Source organism: Rana temporaria, chromosome 4, assembly GCF_905171775.1.
Source record: "Rana temporaria chromosome 4, aRanTem1.1, whole genome shotgun sequence".
Taxonomy (NCBI): domain Eukaryota; kingdom Metazoa; phylum Chordata; class Amphibia; order Anura; family Ranidae; genus Rana; species Rana temporaria.
Genome location: NC_053492.1, coordinates 473820336 through 473842408, shown reverse-complemented (window position 1 = coordinate 473842408; position 22073 = coordinate 473820336). Strand labels below are relative to the sequence as shown.

The following is a 22073-nucleotide window of genomic DNA, read 5'->3' as shown; positions in this document are numbered from 1 at the left end:
GCTCTCATTGGCTCTCATTGTTAAATTAATCTGCGGCTCTTCACTGTAGCTGAGCGCCACAACCTGAAAATTCTATTTAATTCAATTCTAATATTCCAAGCAAACTCCATCCGTGTCTTCATGCTTTATTTTGTTGGGAAATCACTTTGAACCCCCCCCTCCCCCCCATCTTGAGTAAGGGCAGATGTTTCATGCCAGATCTTATTTTCAGTTGTAAACTAGATTTGAACACTACCTGTCCTATCATGGACACAGGGGGCCACAGGGATGGATGCCCTGGGGCGCAAAATTCTTAGGGGCGCCTATTTTTTTTTTTTATATACATAATTGTGCCAGACAGCAAACCTTATGCAGGAGAAGAGCGCCTAGAATCCATCTGCCCTTAATTAACTCAGGCATGCAGGAAGGAGGCGCGCGCTGGCTCTCAGTCTTCATATATTCGTCCTAAGGCTGCATTCACACCTGAGGGTGGCGTCTTTGAGCGTTTTTCTTGTTTTTTTATTTTTTTACGCGTTTTTAGCACAACTTTTTTTTGTTTTTGGGGCTTTGGTGTGTTTTTTTTTATTAGGCAATAGAGAAAACTATTATCTGTTGCATCTTTTGTTGTTAGGTGTTTTCAGCTTTTTTTTTTAGCTTTTCCATTAGCTTTTATTTCTTCTTTTATTATTTTTATTTACCAATTATACATATAAAGATGTTTATTTAAAAAAAAAAATACCACCCATTGATAAGATTCATCTTCAGTGTTCTAATTAGTAGTTTATAATTGGTTTGCGTTGGAATTCACCCTTTTCTTTCTTTCGGCAGGAGTTGGAGTATCAGAAGCGCCACTACCGGGAGGCAGGAGACCGCTTTGTGCCAGTCATGGGGGACTTCATCACTGTGGCCAGTTTCAGCTTCTCGGAACTCGAGGACCTTCTGAGCGAGGCCCGGGATAAGGTACAACCCCCCTCCCCCCCCCTCGTTACTCTCCGTCCTGGTGTGACTGAGCAGATACACCTCGAATGATATGAAGTCTCTGAAAGGGAGCCCATAGACCTGAGCATAGACCAGAGGAGCTTGCACTCTATTGTCACCCCACAGTCGCACACCATTATTATTATATAGTTATAGATCTCTGACATATACCGCAGCGCTGTACAGAGAACACTGAGCCAGTCACATCCATCTCTGATATACAGTTATGGCAAAGCTGCACCTCCGTGAAGGTAGAACTTTCCTTTCTCCAGCCAAAGAACACAAAAGCTAGGCTTAAAAAGTCTTTCCCTAGTCTTATTGACCACTGCCGCCTAGTGGCAGAAATCACAATTAGAAGTTTGCACAAATCCTTGGGCAAAAATAAATCTTGATCACGGAGTCCTCAGAGGCCCTGATCCTAACTGACTAGTCCCTCCCCCTCCCAAGTTCAAACACTTCAGCAGGTGAAGAAATAAAGCTCCTTCATGGAACTTCTTTAACCACTTGTCCACCGGACCTATTTTGGCACTTCTCTCCTTCATGTAAAAAAAAAAAAATTCTAGAAAATTAATCAGAACCCCCAAACATTATATATATATATTTTTTTTAGAAGACACCCTAGGGAATAAAATGACGGTCATTGCAACTTGTTTTCTCGCACGGTATTTGCGCAATAATTTTTCAAACGCCTTTTTTTGGGGGGAAAAAAACGGTTTCATGAAAGATGATGTTACTCCGAGTAAATAGATACCTAACATGTCACACTTTAAAATTGCGCACACTCATGGAATGGCGCCAAACTTCGGTAATTTTAAAATCTCCATTGGCGACGCCTTCTTTCTTTTTTTTTACAGGTTACTATTTTCGAGTTACAGAGGAGGTCTAGTGCTAGAATTGTTGCACACGCTCTAACGCATGCATGGGGTTTGAACGGCGTTTACATATGTGGACTTACATGCATGTTCGCTTCTGAGCGTGAGCTACCGGGGACAGGGGCGTTTAAAAAAAAAAAAAATGTTAATTAATTTTTAAAAAATGTACACTTTAAAAAAAAAAAAATTTGATAACTTTTATTCCTAATAAAAAGGAATGTAAAAATTATTTTTAATAGGAATCACTGTGACAGGTCCTCTTTATGGAGAGAGGCGGGGTCAATAAGACCCCACAATTCTCCTCCAGGCTTACAAGCATGAAATCGGGAAAAGAAATTCACTGATCTCATGTGGACAGTCGCGATTGCCGCTTTGTTTACTTCCGGGTATCCAGGCTTGACGTCACAACGTCGCGCCCCGGCCCTCCGACGGTCATAGAGATGACTGGTGACCATCTGGTCACCAGTCATCTCTATCGTCATGAGCCGGTGACGGCCGATTCGCTCTCCGGGCCCCCGATGGCACGGGAGAGCCCGGAGAAGCCCCTGATGGCGGCGGGAGGGGGGGACGTCCCCTCCCGCTGCCTATAAGAACGATCAAGCGGCGGAACTGCCGCTTTGATCATTCTTATCGTGCACAGAATCGCCGACTGAAGACGGCGATATCTGAACGATGCCTGTAGCTGCACCCATCATTCAGATATCCCCGCACAAAGTCGAGGACGTCATATGACGTCCTCGGTTGTCAAGTGGTTAAAGAAAAACTTTCAAACAGGTTCTGCCAGTTTTCACAAATAAAACTGGGGATCCGGGAGGGTCGGGGATTTTCCATGCTTATCAAGGGTGGTGATGAAGAACACTCTGTCATCCTTGCCAGGCCTTTGGATGACCACCCGATCAGAGTAAATGCGTCGGCCATAACTCCAAAGCAGCCGACATCCCTCAAAGCGGTGAGCCACAATAAAAGAAAAGTCCAAGTTTTCGGGACGGTTTAGGCACCTTTAAATAGTCCCAAATGGCTTCTTCATACCATTTTTCACAGTTAGCCTCAATCTCCTCCATAGTTGTCTTTGGCACATAAGGAAACTCCAAGCCATAGTCAAGAACTACCCCTTTCATCAATACCCTTTGCAAACGGGCGAGTTTGGGTAGTGTGCGGGAGTGTCCCAGTCCCGGTGACTTGTCGATCTGGTTCCTCTATCGAGATGGTTCCCTGCCTGACTGCGCACCTCAGGCGGCATCCAGGCTCATTCCTTAACATCCCCATGGATTGGAGGATGTTAAAAAAAAAAAAGAGCCAGGAGGCCGAGCGAGCCGACTGGCCACTTACCTCAAATTCCACTGTGATTGCCGTCGTCAAGGATTGCGCCTGCGCAGTCAAGACAGGAACCATATCGATAGACGGAACCATATCGTCAGATCACCACCATTACACATGCCTCCGGAGATCTTTTCAGAAGAGGTGTAATAGATGGAAGCGCATCTTTCCCACCAGAAACAATTTCGGCATCAACGACAACTTCTAAGTGAATACCCGGGGTTTCCGCCCGAGGCATTGTCTCCCCGGAGTCCATAGAGGAACATTTCTCTGAGTTGTGAGTAGAGGCAGGTCTATATCTTTTGCCCCATGTTAGCTCGGGGAACTCTGGTTCAAACCAGTGGTCATCACCTGCATCTGACAGAGAGTCCAGATCAGAGTCTGCAAACTCTTCGGCAGGTAAATATCTGCACACAATTTCTGTCAACTTAACCCCAGCCTGCTTACCAGTTCCTGTGGTGGACTTCACGAGGGCAACCTCTTTCTCTGAGTCCGGTCCCGATAGACGCTCGAGTAGGCCGTGGGAAGCCTTCACGTAGCCCACCTTCTTCCCGGCGGGTGTAGTAGGAACAACTGCCGTGCAAACACTTTCAGGAACAACATCTGCTGGTGGCTCCGGAACGTTTGCAATAGCGACATCCTGGTTGGTGTCACTCACCGTAGCAGGCACGGCGGGTGTAGGTCTGGATGTAGGCCAAGGAGTAGCTTCCTCCAAAGTGACGGCGCCTGTGATCCAGTCCACTCGATAGGCGCGTGGCGATCCGGTGGGCTGATCCACTCCAAACAAGTGCTTCTCACACTGGAAGCATCGGCTGAAAGGTCGAAGCTGGACTGCCAATGCCTGGCACTTTGGGCACAACATACCAAGCGCCTCCATGTTGCCGCTGGTATACAGCGCGAAACGCCCATCCGGATGCCTGTATCCGTCAGTACTGCTCCTGGCGGTGCGGAACTCACACTAGCTGCAGACGGGAACATGGTAGGCCTCAGCCCAATCTGTGGCAGCGAATACATGACACGACCAGGTACTGCGGTCCTCTCTTTCCGATCTGCCAATTAATGTCCTTTTCGTGCCAGACACACACACACACGTGTCTCACGCAGGGGGCGGGAACTCCTCCCCTTTCTGGTTCTTTTTTGTCACGTCGCTCTACGTGTAGCCGACGTCTCCGCCAAGCAACCTGACCTTAACCCTTTCTTTTGCGAACACAGTTCAACACCCCGTCAAATTCAGACTTTCAATAAGCGAAATAACAGCCTCTCCCGGACGAGCCCCCACGTGTAGCACTACCCCCAGGGTAGCTGCTGGTTATTTTTGGGTGGCACGTTAGCTCTATATTCTCGCAGTCCAGGGTGAAAGGAGAGTCTGAAGAATTTCAATGTCCACACAATGCACTTCTTTTTCTTAGGACTATTTTTGCAGAACTTCAGTAGAAAAGAAGGATGAGGGGTGGAAGGGTAGGTAGGTTCAGGTGCAGAATCACAGATAGGGAAACACTCCTGCTTCTAGCAAACAGTTCTCGACACCACTCTAGCCAGAGTGGGTATTGCCCACCCGGATAGGCCCCTCTCACTGGCCTAGCAGCCGGGAAGGCGCACGGAATAAAGTACAGTCTCTGCCACAGACCTTCCTTTATGAGGAGACACTTTGGGCCGGAATCCTCTGCCACAGGATTCAGCACCCGGATATCTGACTGTCTATCTATCTATCTATCTATCTATCTATCTATCTATCTAATCTCTATCTATCTATCTGTCTGTCTGTCTGTCTGTCTCTCTCGATCTATCTCTCTCTATCTATCTCTCTCTCTCTCTCTCGCTCTAATCTCTATCTATCTATCTATCTATCTATCTAATCTCTATCTATCTATCTATCTATCTATCTGTCTGTCTGTCTGTCTGTCTGTCTGTCTCTCGATCTATCTCTCTCTATCTATCTCTCTCTCTCTCTCTCTCTCTCTCTCGCTCTAATCTCTATCTATCTATCTATCTATCTATCTATCTATCTAGCTATCTATCTATCTATCTAGCTATCTATCTATCTAGCTATCTATCTATCTAATCTCTCTCTCTCTCTCTCTCTTTATCTATCTAATCTCTCTCTCTCTATCTAATCTCTCTCTCTATCTAATCTCTCTCTCTCTCTCTCTCTCTCTCTCTCTCTCTCTCTCTCTCTAATCTCTATCTATCTATCTATCTATATCTCTCTCTCTCTCTATCTATCCAGGGCCGATCCTGGGGTCACAGGCGCCTGGGTGCAGAAATATTTCTGGCGCCACCCCCCACATGGGCGTGGTCATTTTACTAACTCCTCCCCTTTACAAATGTTTCTATGGCAACGACTTAACCACAGAGATGCTCCCCCGCAAAGTCTTCATTACCCTGGGATCCTTACATGATCTGTTAACAATAAACAAAATACAGGAAGAGAAGCAGAGAACTTTATTGGGACCTGGAGGGGGGGGGGGCTTCTGAAAGAGAGTCTGTTAGACCACCAGACATACTACAAACATGATGCAGGAGATGGTCAGAGACTGCAGACATAGTACAGGAGATGGTCAGAGACTGCAGACGTAGTACAGGAGATGGTCAGAGACTGCAGACACAGTACAGGAGATGGTCAGAGACTGCAGACACAGTACAGGAGATGGTCAGAGACTCCAGACATAATACAGGAGACGGTCAGAGACTGCAGACATAGTACAGGAGATGGTCAGAGACTGCAGACATAGTACAGGAGACGGTCAGAGACTGCAGACATAGTACAGGAGATGGTCAGAGACTGCAGACATAGTACAGGAGATGGTCAGAGACTGCAGACATAGTACAGGAGAGGGTCAGAGACACATGCGTTCTGGACGGACACACACCTATGCTCAGAACACTAGTTCTGGACGGACACAAACAAGGAGAGAAGGAGGGAGGGGAGAACTCTGCCACTTTGGCGCCCCCACCTCTGCAGGCGCCTGGGTGCGAAGCACCCTGTGCACCCTGCCTAGGATCGGCCCTGGATCTATCTAATCTCTCGCTATCTATCTATCATTATTATTTTTGTCCATTGCAATCAGAATTGGATACAATGTATCAGACGGTCTTCCTCTCTAATAATCTTCACATATTTCTCGCAGTTTTAAAGTGAAGCTCAGAATCGTCTCTCCCGGGCGTCTCATCAACACTCCGTCTGTCTGTTAAATTGGACGATTGTTTAGCGATGAAATCTATTCTCTCCGTTGAATGCGTCCTCTGTGTACAGGCGGGGGGGGTGGGGGGGAGGGGTGTACGGAGGGTGGGGGTTCGGCTCTTTAATTCCATAAATAACGCGCCCAGAGGAGGGGGATGGGGGGGGGTCACCATTCCTGGATTGATGGGTAATCTTCTAGTCGGGGGTTGGGGGGGGGACAAGTGACAGTAGAGAAGGAATTGTCCGAACCAGCCGAAGTCTTCTGAACTTTTTAAAGTCGACCCCCCCCCCCGGGATTGTCCTTCCGGAGGATGAGGTTCTCTATAAATAGGAGGCATTGGGGGGTCCCGGGGCACCCGGGGGGGCAAAGATGAACCTCTCCGCAGCTGCACAGAGAAGCGCAGGATCTGTTAGAGGAGTTCTGTCCTCTCTACTGCTGATTGCTGAGACTGGGGGGCAGAGATGAACCTTTTCGCAACTACACAGAGATGCATAGGATCTGTCGGAGGAGTTCTGTCCTCCTCTCTACTGCTGATTGCATGAGACGGGGGGAGGGCAGAGATGAACTTCTCCGCAGCTACACAGAGAAACGCAGGATCTGTCGGAGGAGTTCTGTCCTCTCCTCTACTGCTGATTGCTGAGACGGAGGGGGGCAAAGATGAACTTCTTCGCAGCTTCACAGAAAAGTGTGGGATCTGTCAGAGGAGTTCTGTCCTCCTCTCTACTGCTGATTGCTGAGATTGGGGGGGGGGCAGAGATGAACCTCTCCGCAGCGACACAGAGAAACGCAGGATCTGTCAGAGGAGTTCTGTCCTCCTCTCTACTGCTGATTGCTGAGATGGGGCGGGGGCAGAGATGAACCTCTGTGCAGCTGCACACAAAAGCACAGGATCTGGTGGAGGATCTCTGGCCTCCTCTCCACTTCCGGCTGCTGAGGTAAGTTGGGGGCGCCATAGCGGCAGTAGAGGTGCGAGGCCCACATGAAATGTCCCGGTGGGCCGGATTCGACCCCCGGGGCCTAGAGTTTGACACATGTGGTGTAGCAGGAACTTACATCCTTGCTCACGATTTTGTGTGGGCGTTTTTCGCGCAGTTCCGTGTGCCGCGCATACGGCAGCCTATTCACTTCAATGGGCCGCCCAATGTATGTCTGTCACCCGAAAGAAGCTTCTGCTCCTTTTTGGGCGATTTATTTTTTAAGTTGTGTTTTTTGTCGCGATTACAGCGCAATTCAGTGTCGCCACGTTCGGGGTGCCATTTTGAACGAATGGTGCCCAGACAACACGTGTTGTGCATTTTGCAGCAATCGCCAACGCAATTTGGAATCGCAGGCAGAATCGCGGTGATTGCGTCTTTTTCCACAGCCATGGCGGCACAATCGCTAAAAATAAGCGCGACTTTTCTGTTGCTCTGTAATGTTCTGCAGCTCCAAAAGAATGCTTCCCGTGTGACATCATCCCTTCAAAATGAAAGTTTCCTTGACATTGCGACTTGTCGGGGGGGGGGGGGGGGGGGGGGTCAGAGGTCACGTCTGGTCTCGTCACAGGTCAGCCGCCGGTAATTAATGACAGCCAGGTTCATGGGGGGAAAGCAGGCTCAGAGGTAATCCAATGAGGACTTAACAGTCTGACAGCTCAGATAAGATAAGAAGGTTTACCCAGGAGGTTGTCTGGTCAGGGGGGGGGGGGGGGGGCAGAGGAGAAAACCCCATAAACATATTCCGCATTCTTCCTCCTGTGTTGGGCGGCGGCTCCGACCCTTTACAATGTATAGAATATTGACAACCATTGTGATCCAATAAAGCCAATCCCAGCACAGAGCGCGCCGGAGAATAACCGCCATTCCTGCCTGTGGCGGAACCCGGAGCGCGACGTGTGAAAACTTCCGGCTTTTATCACTGGATCCGGTACTGAGAGCTTCCGCTCCGGGCCCCTTCTATAAGAGAGGCCCAGTGGTGTGAGTGAGACACTAATGCCCAGCCCTGCTCTGTGTGACTGATATGTAGATTGTTAGATCTCTCCCCCCCCCTCTCTCTCACTCACCCCCCCATCCCCCCTCTAGCTCTCGCTTACCCCCTCTCTCTAACCCTTCCTCTTTCTCTCACCTCTTTCACCCCCCCCCCACCCCCGCTCTCTTACCCTCTACCCCCCTCTCTCTACCCCCCTCTCTCTCCCCCCCTCTCTCTCACCCCCACTCCCTCTATCTCTCACCCTCCATCTCCCCTCTCTCCATCCCCCTCCATCATCTTCTCTCTCTCAACCCCCATCTTCTCTCTCTCTCTCACCCCACCAACTCTCTCTAACCCCCATCCCCTCTCTCTCAATTCCCCACCCTCTCTCTCTCCCACCCCCTTTCTCCCTCCCACCCCCTTTCTCCCACCACCTCTCTTTCTCTCTCTCGGCCCCCCTCTGTCTCTCACCTCTACCCTATTTCTCACCCCATCCTCTCTCTCACCCCATCCTCTCTCTCTCTCTCTCTCTCTCTCTCTCTCTCTCTCTCTCTCTCTCTCTCTCTCCTTTACCCTTTCTCTCTCTCACCCACTCTCTCTCTTACCCTCCTCTTGCTCTCTCACCCCACTCTCTCTCTCTCTCTCTCTCTCTCTCTCTCTCTCAGTCCCCCTCTCTCCCTCTCACCTCCACCCCTCTCTCTCTTACCCCCATCCCCCCTCTCTCTCTCTCCCTTACCCTCTCTTTTTCTCTCTCTCTCCCTTACCCTCTCTCACCTCCTCTTTCTTTCTCTCACCCCCTCTCTCTTTCTTTCTCTCTCTCACCCCCACCCCCTCTCTCTCTCTCACCCCCACCCCCTCTCTCTCTCTCAACCCCTATCCCCTCTCTCTCCCCCACCCTCTCTCTCTCCCACCCCCCTTTCTCCCACCCCTCTCTTTCTCTCTCTCAGCCCCCCTCTGTCTCTCACCTCTACCCCCTCTCTCACCCCATCCTCTCTCTCTCTCTCTCTCTCTCTCTCTCTCTCTCCCTTACCCTTTCTCTCTCTCACCCACTCTCTCTCTCACCCTCCTCTTGCTCTCTCACCCCACCCCCTCTCTCTCAGTCCCCCTCTCACCTCCACCCCTCTCTCTCTCACCCCCATCCCCCCTCTCTCTCCCTTACCCTCTCTTTTTCTCTCTCTCTCTCTCTCCCTTACCTTCTCTCTTTCTCTCTCACCCCCCCTCTCTTTCTTTCTCTCTCTCACCCCCACCCCCCCCTCTCTCTCTCACCCCCACCACCTCTCTCTCAACCCCTATCCCCTCTCTCTCCCCCACCCCCTCTCTTCTCACCCCATCCCCTTTCTCTCTCAACCACTATCCTCTCTCTCTCTTACCCCCACCCCCTCTCTCCCTCTCACCTTCACCCCTCTCTCTCACCCCCACCCCCCTCTCTCTCTCCCTTACCCTCTTTCTCTCTCTCTCTCTCTCTCTCCCTTACCCTCTCTCTTTCTCTCTCACCCCCTCTCTCCCTCTCACATCCACCCTCTCTCTCTCAACCCCATCCCCTCTCTCTCTCACCCCCATCCCCCCTCTCTCTCTCTCTCCCTTACCCTCTTTTTCTCTCTCTCTCTCTCTCTCTCTCTCTCTCTCCCTTACCCTCTCCCTTTCTCTCTCACCCCCTCTCTCCCTCTCATCTCCACTCCTCTCTCTCTCACCCCCATCCCCCCTCTCTCTCTTACCCTCTCTTTCTTTCTCCCTTACCCTCTCTCTTTCTCTCTCCCTTACCCTCTCTCTTTCTCTCTCTCCCTTACCCTCTCTCTTTCTCTCTCTTATTTATTATAACATGTGAGTTGGAGTCTGGCTTCCATTTGTTAGTGTATATAAATCTGCTAATACATCTAACACCCCCCCCCCCCCATTATCATTGAAAGTAAAAGAAAATCCCAAATTTTGGGTTGTCCCCAGAAAATAGGGGAAATCTTCCAATAGGGACACTAGTTCTGGAGATCTTGGAGGTCCTGAGGGATTCCCTTAATTTGCAGGGACTTACTCTCACTTCCTGTTTGGGTTATGGGACAGGAAGTGACGGTAAATCTCCCCCAATGTGACACAGATGGCAAAAAACACAAAAAACTGACAGAGGTTATAACTAGGTTTGTCCCGATACCACTTTTTTAGGACCGAGTACAAGTACCGATACTTTTTTTCAAGTACTCGCCGATACCGATTACCAATACTTTTTTTTTAAATGTGTCCCCAAATGCAGCCATGTCCCCCCACAGATGCAGCCATGTCCCCCCACAGATGCAGCCATGTCCCCCGGATATATGCAGCCATGTCCCCCCACATATCCAGCCATGTCCCCCCCATATGCAGCCATGTCCCCCCCATATCCAGCCATGTCCCCCCCATATCCAGCCATGTCCCCCCTATATCCAGCCATGTCCCCCCATATGCAGCCATGTCCCCCCCATATGCAGCCATGTCCCCCCCATATGCAGCCATGTCCCCCCCATATCCAGCCACGTCCCCCCCATATGCAGCCATGTCCCCCCCATATGCAGCCATGTCCCCCCCATATCCAGCCATGTCCCCCCATATATGCAGCCATGTCCCCCCCATATATGCAGCCATGTCCCCCCCATATGCAGCCATGTCCCCCCCATATATGCAGCCATGTCCCCGCCATATGCAGCCATGTCCCCCCCCATATATGCAGCCATGTCCCCCCCATATGCAGCCATGTCCCCCCCATATCCAGCCATGGCCCCCCCATATCCAGCCATGTCCCCCCTATATCCAGCCATGTCCCCCCCATATGCAGCCATGTCCCCCCCATATGCAGCCATGTCCCCCCCATATGCAGCCATGTCCCCCCCATATCCAGCCATGTCCCCCCCATATGCAGCCATGTCCCCCCCATATGCAGCCATGTCCCCCCCATATGCAGCCATGTCCCCCCCATATCCAGCCATGTCCCCCCCATATATGCAGCCATGTCCCCCTTACCTACATGCTGCCGTGCCGCCGCTTGGTTAATACGGGCGGGGAACATTTCATTTGAATAGCTGTAGTGTTTTGCGCTGCGTATAGACACTCCCCCTTGCTCGGGATTGGACAGTTCACCCGAGCAAGGGGGAGTGTCTATACGCGGCGCGGCGGGAAACACTACAGCTATTCAAATGAAAGCTGTAATGTTCCCCGCCCGTATTAACCAAGCGGCGGCGGCAGCGGGGATGCGGCGTAGCGGCGGCGGCGGGGGGGGGGGGGAGAATCGGATGAGGCATCGGGGGCATTTGCGGGAGTAAAGTACTCCCGCAAATACTCGGAATCGGTCCCGATACCGATACTAGTATCGGTATCGGGACAACTCTAGTTATAACCCCTTCCTTATTATCCAAGGTGAAAAATAAAGTTTTGCCTATAATTCTTCTCTAACAATGCTGCTGTCCAAAGGTGCCCCCGGTGCTCCTTCCTCCAGAGGGGGGGGGGGCTCCAATACAGGAGATTTGTTACTAGCCACATCACCAGGTGAAAATAAAGGACAGAAAAAAATAAAATAATGCAGCCACAGCTTTTAAGGCTTGGTAAGCTACAATATAATTCAGTTTTCTTTTGGGGTTTTTATACCATTTTAACAATATGTACCTTGGACATTCATAGTCACACGCCTCCTCTTTCTTGGGTCTACGCGTTTCATGGAATATATTTGCTTCCTCAGGATCAGGGTGTATCTCACTCAATGCTGCATCTTTTGTACATTTACTATAACAAATAGTTTTATGGCGGACTCTGATGGGGACCCTGATGTAAGGGGAGACTCTAATGGGGACCCTGACGTAAGGGGGAGACTGTAATGGGAGACTCCAATGGGGACCCTGATGTAAGGGGGAGACTCCAGTGGGGACCCTGATGTAAGGGGAGACTTCAATGAGGACCCTGATATAAGGGGACACTTTAAATGGGGACCCTGATGTAAGAGGAGACTCCAGTGGACCCTGATGTAAGGGGAGACTCCAGTGGGGACCCTGATGTAAGGGGAGACTCCAATGGGGACCCTGATGTAAGGGGAGACTCCAGTGGACCCTGATGTAAGGGGGAGACTCCAGTGGACCCTGATGTAAGGGGGAGACTCCAGTGGGGACCCTGATGTAAGGGGAGACTCCAATGGGGACCCTGATGTAAGGGGCACTCCAGTGGGGACCCTGATGAAAGGGGAGACTCTAATGGGGACCCTGATGAAAGGCGAGACTCTAATGGGGACCCTGATGTAAGAGGAGATTCCAGTGGGGAGCCTGATGTAAGGGGAGACTCCAGTGGGGACCCTGAAGTATGGGGAGATTCCAGTGAAGACCCTGATGTAAGGGGAGACTCAAGTGGGGACTCTGATGTAAGGGGAGACTCCAGTGGGGACCCTGATGTAAGGGGAGACTCCAATGGGGACCCTGATGTAAGGGGGGGACTCCAATGGGGACCCTGATGTAAGGGGAGACTCTCCTGACCAGATTTGTTCTTTTCTTCCTCTTAGTTTTCCAAAGCCATGAAGCATTTCGGGGAGGTGGACGGCCGGATGCAGCCGGATGAGTTCTTCGGGATATTTGACACTTTCCTGCAGTCGTTTTCCGAGGCCAAACAAGATCTGGAGAACATGAGGAAGAAGAAGGAGGAAGAGGAGCGCAGGGCGCGGATGGAAGCAATGGTAGGACCGATCCCGGAAACTGTCCTCTTAGAACATCCCTCTGCTTTCTTCTACACTTATATGGGTGTTCCTGCACAATGTATGGAGGGGCCAGGCAACTAGCATTTTCAAAGGGAGAGGTCAACAATGGTATTATTTATTGTTTTGGTGCCATTGTGATCTTTAAATAGCTTGTTACGTGCCATAGGGTTCATTTACATTGGCTTTGGGCTTTTTTGACGTTTTAATGAAGCAAATGTTCTGTGTGTGTTGATTTTCTACTTGTTTCAAAGGATCTCAGTAGTGCCCCCCACTCAGCAGATCCTTGGTTATTAGTACCCCCACTCAGCAGATCCTTGGTTATTAGTACCCCCACTCAGCAGATCCTTGGTTATTAGTACCCTCGTTCAGCAGATCCTTGGTTATTAGTACCCCCACTCAGCAGATCCTTGGTTATTAGTACCCCCACTCAGCAGATCCTTGGTTATTAGTACCCTCGTTCAGCAGATCCTTGGTTATTAGTACCCTCGTTCAGCAGATCCTTGGTTATTAGTACCCTCGTTCAGCAGATCCTTGGCTATTAGTACCCTCGTTCAGCAGATCCTTGGTTATTAGTACCCCCACTCAGCAGATCCTTGGTTATTAGTACCCTCGTTCAGCAGATCCTTGGTTATTAGTACCCTCGTTCAGCAGATCCCTGGTTATTAGTACCCTCGTTCAGCAGATCCTTGGTTATTAGTACCCTCGTTCAGCAGATCCTTGGTTATTAGTACCCTCGTTCAGCAGATCCTTGGTTATTAGTACCCTCGTTCAGCAGATCCTTGGTTATTAGTACCCTCGTTCAGCAGATCCTTGGTTATTAGTACCCTCGTTCAGCAGATCCTTGGTTATTAGTACCCCCACTCAGCAGATCCTTGGTTATTAGTACCCTCGTTCAGCAGATCCTTGGTTATTAGTACCCTCGTTCAGCAGATCCCTGGTTATTAGTACCCTCGTTCAGCAGATCCTTGGTTATTAGTACCCTCGTTCAGCAGATCCCTGGTTATTAGTACCCCCACTCAGCAGATCCTTGGTTATTAGTACCCTCGTTCAGCAGATCCTTGGTTATTAGTACCCTCGTTCAGCAGATCCTTGGTTATTAGTACCCTCGTTCAGCAGATCCCTGGTTATTAGTACCCCCACTCAGCAGATCCTTGGTTATTAGTACCCTCGTTCAGCAGATCCTTGGTTATTAGTACCCTTGTTCAGCAGATCCTTGGTTATTAGTACCCTTGTTCAGCAGATCCTTGGTTATTAGTACCCTCGTTCAGCAGATCCTTGGTTATTAGTACCCTCGTTCAGCAGATCCCTGGTTATTAGTACCCCCACTCAGCAGATCCTTGGTTATTAGTACCCTCGTTCAGCAGATCCCTGGTTATTAGTACCCCCACTCAGCAGATCCTTGGTTATTAGTACCCCCACTCAGCAGATCCTTGGTTATTAGTACCCTCGTTCAGCAGATCCCTGGTTATTAGTACCCTTATTCAGCAGATCCTTGGTTATTAGTACCCTCGTTCAGCAGATCCCTGGTTATTAGTACCCTCGTTCAGCAGATCCTTGGTTATTAGTACCCTCGTTCAGCAGATCCCTGGTTATTAGTACCCTCGTTCAGCAGATCCTTGGTTATTAGTACCCCCACTCAGCAGATCCTTGGTTATTAGTACCCTCGTTCAGCAGATCCTTGGTTATTAGTACCCCCTCTCAGCAGATCCTTGGTTATTAGTACCCTCGTTCAGCAGATCCTTGGCTATTAGTACCCTCGTTCAGCAGATCCTTGGTTATTAGTACCCCCACTCAGCAGATCCTTAGTTATTAGTATCCTCGTTCAGCAGATCCCCAGCTTATTCGTACCCCTGTTCAGCAGATCCTCAGCTTACTAGTATACCCATTTAGCAGATCCCTTGCTCATTATAGTTGGAACAGTTAGAATCACTCCCTAGGACACACTTAACCCCTTCCTCGCCCCCTAGTGATTAACCCCTTCACTGCCAGTCACATTTATACAGTAATCAGTGCATTTTTATAGCACTGATCGCTGTATAAATGTGAATGGTCCCAAAATAGCGTCAAACGTGTCCGATGTGTCCGCCATAATGTCGCAGTCACGATAAAAATCACAGATCGCCGCCATTACTAGTAAAAAAAAACAATATTGATAAAATTGCCATAAAACTATCCCCTATTTTGTAAACGCTATAACTTTTGCGCAAACCAATCAATAAACGCTTATTGCGATTTTTTTTTTTTAACAGAAATAGGTAGAAGAATACGTATCGGCCTAAACTGAGGAAAAAAAAAATATTTTTTATTTTTTTGGGGGCTATTTATTATAGACAAAAGTAAAAAATATTGCTTTTTTTTTTCATAATTGTCAGTCTATTTTTGTTTATAGCGCAAAAAATAAAAACTGCAGAGGTGATCAAATACCACCAAAAGAAAGCTCTATTTGTGGGGGGGGGGGGGGGGGGACGCAATTTTGTTTGGGTACTAGGCTTAACTAATTAATTCTGTCCGGTGTGCATGGAGTAGTCTCCTGTCTGCCCCGCCCCCTCTGCGTGTGTCGGCTCTTCTCCCATAGGCGGTGTGATGAGAGGCTTCTGGGTTGGCCGGAGCTGCTGCCAATCATCCCGTACACTCCCAGAAATGCTCTCCGAGTGCCACCCTCCAAGTAACCAGAGATGCCACTTATGCCCCGCCCCCTGTAATGTGCTTCTGCTCCCAGCGGGCCCGAGCTACAGGGATCTATTGGACATGTACTGATCTATGGGGACACCTGATGTGGGGGGCTCTGATGGGGACACCTGCTGTGGGGGACTCTGATGGGGGACACCTGCTGTGGGGGACTCTGATGGGGGACACCTGCTGTGGGGGACTTTGATGGGGGACACCTGCTGGTGGGGGCTCTGATGGTGGACACCCGCTGTGGGGGACTTTGATGGGGGACACCTGCTGGCGGGGGGCTATGATGGGGGACACCTGCTGGCGGGGGGCTCTGATGGGGGACACCTGCTGTGGGGGGCTCTGATGGGGGACACCTGCTGTGGGGGACTTTGATGGGGGACACCTGCTGTGGGGGGCTCTGATGGGGGACACCTGCCAGGGGGGGCTCTGATGGGGGACACCTGCTGGGGGGGCTCTGATGGGAGACACCTGCGGGGGGGCTCTGATGGGGGACAACTGCTGTGGGGGGCTCTGATGGGGGACACCTGCTGGTGGGGGCTCTGATGGGGGACACTTGCTGTGGGGGACTTTGATGGGGGACACCTGCTGTGGGGGGCTCTGATGGGGGACACCTGCTGTGGGGGGCTCTGATGGGGGACACCTGCTGGTGGGGGCTCTGATGGGGGACACCTGCTGTGGGGGACTTTGATGGGGGACACCTGCTGTGGGGGGCTCTGATGGGGGACACCTGCTGTGGGGGGACTTTGATGGGGGACACCTGCTGTGGGGGGCTCTGATGGGGGACACCTGCTGTGGGGGGCTCTGATGGGGGACACCTGCTGTGGGGGGCTCTGATGGGGGACACTAATGAAGACTTCTTAGGGGAGCATCTCTGTGTTTGAGTCGTAGCCATAGAAACATTTGTAAAGGGGAGGGGTTAGTAAAGAGGACCACGCCCATGTGGGGGGCACCAGATATATTTCTGCACCCAGGCATCTGTGACCCTAGGATCGGCCCTGCCTAGACCCAAACTTGAAGTAGTCAACCATTTTTTTTTCTTTCTAACCTCTGAGGGACCTTATATCTGTGTTTGTGAAATAAATCCAGTTGGTCTGTTTTCCCTGTAAAGCCTTCCTAACTGATTTTGATTCATGGTTGCAACGTTTGTTATCCAGGACCAGCAACAAGGTGATAAATCATTTTTAATATCTGCCCTCAACAGGCTTGGAAACTTCACTTTCTGCCCACTAAGTCCTTCGTGATTTATGGTCATTAAAAGCTTAAAATGTTCCTGCTATCTCAAAGACAAGGCGGGGAGATTGAGGAGTTTACAAGGGAGTGATTACTCGGATAAGGCGATTTATTGTTGGAGATGATACATTGTGACGGCTCTAAACCCTCATTTTTTTTTTTTTTTTTTTTGCAGCTTAAAGAACAGCGCGAAAAAGAGAGGCGGTTGAAGAAGTCCCAAGCCGGTAGCACATCCGAGGAAGGAGGCGAGTTTGACGACCTGGTGTCGGCGTTACGATCTGGAGAAGTGTTCGATAAAGACTTATCCAAGCTGAAAAGGAACCGCAAACGCTCTGGAAACCAAATTCTGGACACGAGCAGAGAGAGAGCGGTCACCAAACTAAATTATTAGGAGGCCACGTCAAAAGAGAGGGAAGAGACAGACGTTAAAAAATGGAACAGAACGGGTTTTTTTAGGATGATGATTCGAGGTCACGGGATAAAAGTTGTGGAAGAAAACAAAAACTTTTTTTTTTTACCTCCTTTTCGGTGTGACTGAGATCATTCCCACCATGGCTTGGAACGTCAAGCTTTCTTGAAGTGCCTCAGTGGATTCATTTCATGCCTGGTGAAGGGCTCGGGTCCACGTCTCTGCGAGTATTTGGAAAAGGCCCGCGGCGGTGGATGAAGACGGGTCAAACCTCCACAGGGCCGATCCTAGGGTCACAGGCGAAATATTTCTGGCGCCCCCTACACGGGCGTCATCATTTTACTAACTCCTCCCCTTTACAAATGTTTCTATGGCAATGACTCAACCACAGAGATGCTCCCTCTTCTTCATTACCCCGGGATCCTTACATGATCTCTTAACAATAAACAAAATACAGGAAGAGAAGCAGAGTACTTTATTGGGACCTGGAGGGGGGCCTCTGTGATGGACACAGAGAGGGCTTCTGTTAGAGAGTCTGTTAGATGTTCGGCGCCCCCACCTCTGCAGGCGCCTGGGTGCAGTGCACCCTGCCTAGGATCGGCCCTCAAACCTCATTATCACACTTTTAAAAGTGCCAATATTTTTGCACTGTCCAACGTTTAAAAAATAATGGTGTTTTCTTGGAACTTTTTTTTTTTTTTTTGGCCTGAGACACAAATGTTTTATTTTTTAAAGATGAAATGGAAGCTCCCAAAGTTCAAAGATGGCAGGCCCATTTTGCAGTCTAAGGATTTCTGGTAAAGCTCTGTGCCACACGACGCCGGGCTCGAGGGAACAAAATAAAAAGTTGCACATTTTTTAAGACTGGCTTCTTTTTTTACGTAGATGGAATTTCAGCGTTTTTTTTTTTTCTGGGAACCGCAGCTGCGAATAATACAAGTGGGTACTTTCTTTAAAAGCCTTGTATGGGACACGCTTTGTGATTCCAGGATTCCATATTCTGAAAAACCGCGGTGTGTTTTGCAAAGAGTCATGCACTTTTTTTTTTTTTTTTCGCCTCTCATCTGTTGCCACGGTTAGTATTGGCTTCAAAGATGTTGTTACACAGAGTCCAACTTGCTAACGTTTCGAGCTGGCTCACAAAAAAAAAAAAAAAGGAGCGCTAAGTTTCGTAATGATTGAAAAAAAATAATCAATGCGTCATGAGGTTCCTGACCCTGCCTCACAGCCAGCACTTGTGAGATGTGTGGAAAGTACGTGGGAGTGCCAAAAAATATTTTATCTCTATTAGAAGCACATTAGAAGCACATCAGGATACTTAATTTTTTATCTTCTCAGAGAAGAAAGGAAATTGGATAATCGTAGTGTCTAAGGGTTTGATTTGCTTGGATGGAACAGTTTTGTACTCGGCAGTGGATGGTGACAACTCATTGGATGGAATGCAGAGATCTTGGAAGGACGTGTGCACCGTCCGGAAGGTCTACAGTGAAACCTCCTCATGTATGGGAAGTTCAGTGGTATTGGTTACCTGGCTTGGGAAAACAGTTCTATGGTAGCCGCCAAAGTCACCTCCAGTTCCAAAAAGCTGACAGTGCCCTTGTGGACTACAGTACTTTGGGAAACCAGATCTAGTGGGACAGCTAGGTCTTGGCTTATCAAATACAAGTCATAAAAAAACTCTTCCAAGTCAACCCGTTCCTTGTCTAGTGTTATCCAAAGTATGGCTCCTGCAACCTTTTGGTTAAACAAACTCTTTTCCTGCGAGGATCCAAATTCCAAATAATTCACGATGAACTAACTCGATGCGGGTCTCTTCTGGGGAATAAGGGGGGGAAATGGTACTTTCTGTGGCAATAATATATAAATAGGAGAAAATGATTTTGTTGTTGATGTATGTTTCTTTCTGAGAATTTTTTTAATAAGAGGAACATATGAAGATATAGAGGCAGGTAAAGGAGGGAATGTTGTAATAATAACATTGTGTAATCTAGTCTAAATGTTAAAGAGACATGCAATGTATTAAGCCATACTAAAGACAAAAGTTTTTTTTTTGTATATTTTGGGTTCACCTAGAAGGTTATATTACTTGCTGACTGTGATCGCCCGGTCAGATATAAAAAGTAATGCCAAAAACATACCCGTGGTGAAAAAAGCTGGCAGAAAAGCATCTGGGTCAACCAGGTCAAGCTTCAAAAACTGATATCTAACGTCTAGGTTTGGGGTCTCCAAGCTATGGCGTTCAGTCAGGCCAAATATGGTTGACTGCAAGATTTTTTTCTTGCCCACAGCTAGGGTCAGTGGCCGTTAGATCAGCCTATGGTCTCTGTTTCTACCAAAGTCCCCCCCAACCCCACACCACTCTTCTCATGTCAGAAGCACAGCCATGGTGAAAAACAGACAGCGGTCAACCAGATCAAGCTATACAAACTGATATCCAATGTCAGTTAGGGGTCTCCAAACTCTGGCCCGCAGCTAGTGTCAGTGGCCGCTCACACAGGTCTTCAGCAAGGGCGTACCTAGAGCATTTGGCACCTGGGGCGGATCCTATATCTGGCACCCCCCCATTTAAAATGTAAAAATGCCCCACTGTGCCCCCTGCATACCTCTGCATCCCCCAATATCTCTTTGTCACTACTTTGTACCGCCTCTCCACAACTGGACCTCTTTACATTACACAGCCCCCTCCTGCAGCTCTGGATCCCTTTACATTACACAGCCCCCCTGCATCTCTCGATCCCTTTACATTACACAGCCCCCTGCAACTCTGGACCCCTTTACATTACACAACCCCCTGCATCTCTAGACCCCTTTAAATAAAAAAAAAACTGCATCTTTGGATCCCTTTACATTACACAGCCCCCTGCACCTCTGGATCCCTTTACCATTAACACAGCCCCCTGCACCTCTGGACCCCAGGAGGACATGCAGGAGAGAGACATCACAGACCAATTAGGCTTTGAAGAAGGGGGTACGCCCCAGAAACGCGTCAGCCGTCCAGATGTCTGAGGTTCTACTGGCAGGTGCCGCAAGGTCCTGTCCAGCTGTCTGAAAAGCGCTTACTCTATTTTCCTTGTGAGTAGGACTATTGCTTTTTATTCTGTTTTTAATTAAATCTTAAGTGGTAATGCACAAGGTCGGTGCACCCTCTTTTCTTTTCTTCCCCTTTACATTACACAACCCTCTGCATCTCTGGACCCCTTTACATTACACAACCCCCTGCATCTCTGGGCCCCTTTACATTACACAACACCCTGCATCTCTGGATCCCCTTTACATTGCACAGCACCCTGCACCTCTGGACCCCTTTACATTACACAGCCCCCCCAGCTCTGGACCCCCTGCACATTACTCCCCACAGTTCTGAACCCCCTGCACATTACAGGTCAGCATTTAATAACCGTTACTTCCCAACCCCCCCACTTTCCACTGTCATTGTACCATCACTGGTCCTACCGACCAATCATGTGCTTGCCCCACAATTCATAGGAGGTTGGCACTCCTCTATCCAGACCTGATAGGGACTCTGAAGTAAAGGGGGGATGCTGCCATAAGGTGGAATGTAATGGTGACCCTGATGTAAGGGGGGGAGGCTCTGATGGGGACCCTAATGTAAGGAGGGCTTTAATGTATGGGACAATTTGGTTGGTTGGCAGGCTGGTCGGTAAGCTGAGCTGGGAGTTTCTTTTGTTTTGTTTCTAATGTATGAGAGACTCTGGTGTAAGGGGACTCTGAAGTAGACCCTGATGTAAAGGGGGGAGTATAATGTAAGAACTGACTTTGATGGGGGCTATAATGTAAGGCAGACTCTGATGGGGTACCCTAATGTATGGGGGTACTCTAGAGATCTGTGAAGATCTTGGAGTGCTTGGACATATGGTAAGTCAATGGGTTTTCCAGCCATTCAGCCAAAGTATCAGTATTGGGTAGGCTAATCCTTTATTATTTTATTGGCTAAATATGTCTAGAAATTGCCTAAATGTTTACAGACTGTGTCAGCTGATTGTATGGACCCCATACGCCTTCTCTGTATTGTAAAGTATGAGATGTCTACTATTTCCTTGCTGGGTTCAAAAACTCACGAAGGGTATTCCGCAAGGATCAAAATTCCTTCCAACCAAATAAAATCTGAGGCACACAAATGAAGAACAAAGGCTTTGAAGAAACATGGCCTGATCCTTTACGAATAGCTTATGTTAAATTTTGATAGCTTTGCCTTGCAGCTTCTTAAAGATTTCTGGTATCCACTTAAGTCTTAAAACAGAAAGGCAACAAGTTCCTTGTTGATTAGTTAGCAGATGCATGTTCTATCCACTCCTAGGTTGTCTGCCCAAGTGATACATTCAGCCACAAAGTAACAAAGTGGAATTCTCTGTTTTGAGAACATTGAGGAACATGCCATTGCCATGTCCCAACAATTGACATTCTCCTGAATGTTCATGAAAATAATTATAGTCCCACCCCGTTCACTTTACATTACATGTACCTGAAATCCAAGAAGGATGAAAATGGCAAAATACCAATACCCTATCAAGCGGGTTCACCAAAAACGGAGCAATGGCCATTCCACTGGTCATAGACTTGGCAATTCAAAGGAAAGAACCATAGAGTTGAAGGCATCTGCCGCCCTCAGTTTGAAGAATTTCTTAGTTTTAAGCAAGTAAACATTTTAAATTGAAGTCCAAACAAACCAAAACGACTGCAATGGCAGCCAGAAATTGCAATACAGTGAAACCTCGGATTGCGAGTAACGCAGTTTTTTTAAATCCTGACTTGGTTCTCAAAAC

At 48.8% G+C, this 22073-nt stretch overlaps 1 protein-coding gene across 1 annotated transcript in view; it reads left to right on the top strand.

The window, feature by feature from the left end:
• DAAM2 (dishevelled associated activator of morphogenesis 2) overlaps positions 1–17637 on the top strand; it is a 308732-nt gene extending 291095 nt beyond the window's left edge. The window contains exons 24-26 of the mRNA XM_040351813.1: positions 808–939; positions 12780–12950; positions 17056–17637. Of these exons, the coding sequence (XP_040207747.1) occupies positions 808–939; positions 12780–12950; positions 17056–17271 (519 nt within the window). The 3' untranslated portion in view covers positions 17272–17637. The remainder of the gene's footprint in view (positions 1–807; positions 940–12779; positions 12951–17055) is intronic.
• The last annotated feature ends 4436 nt before the right edge of the window (positions 17638–22073 follow it).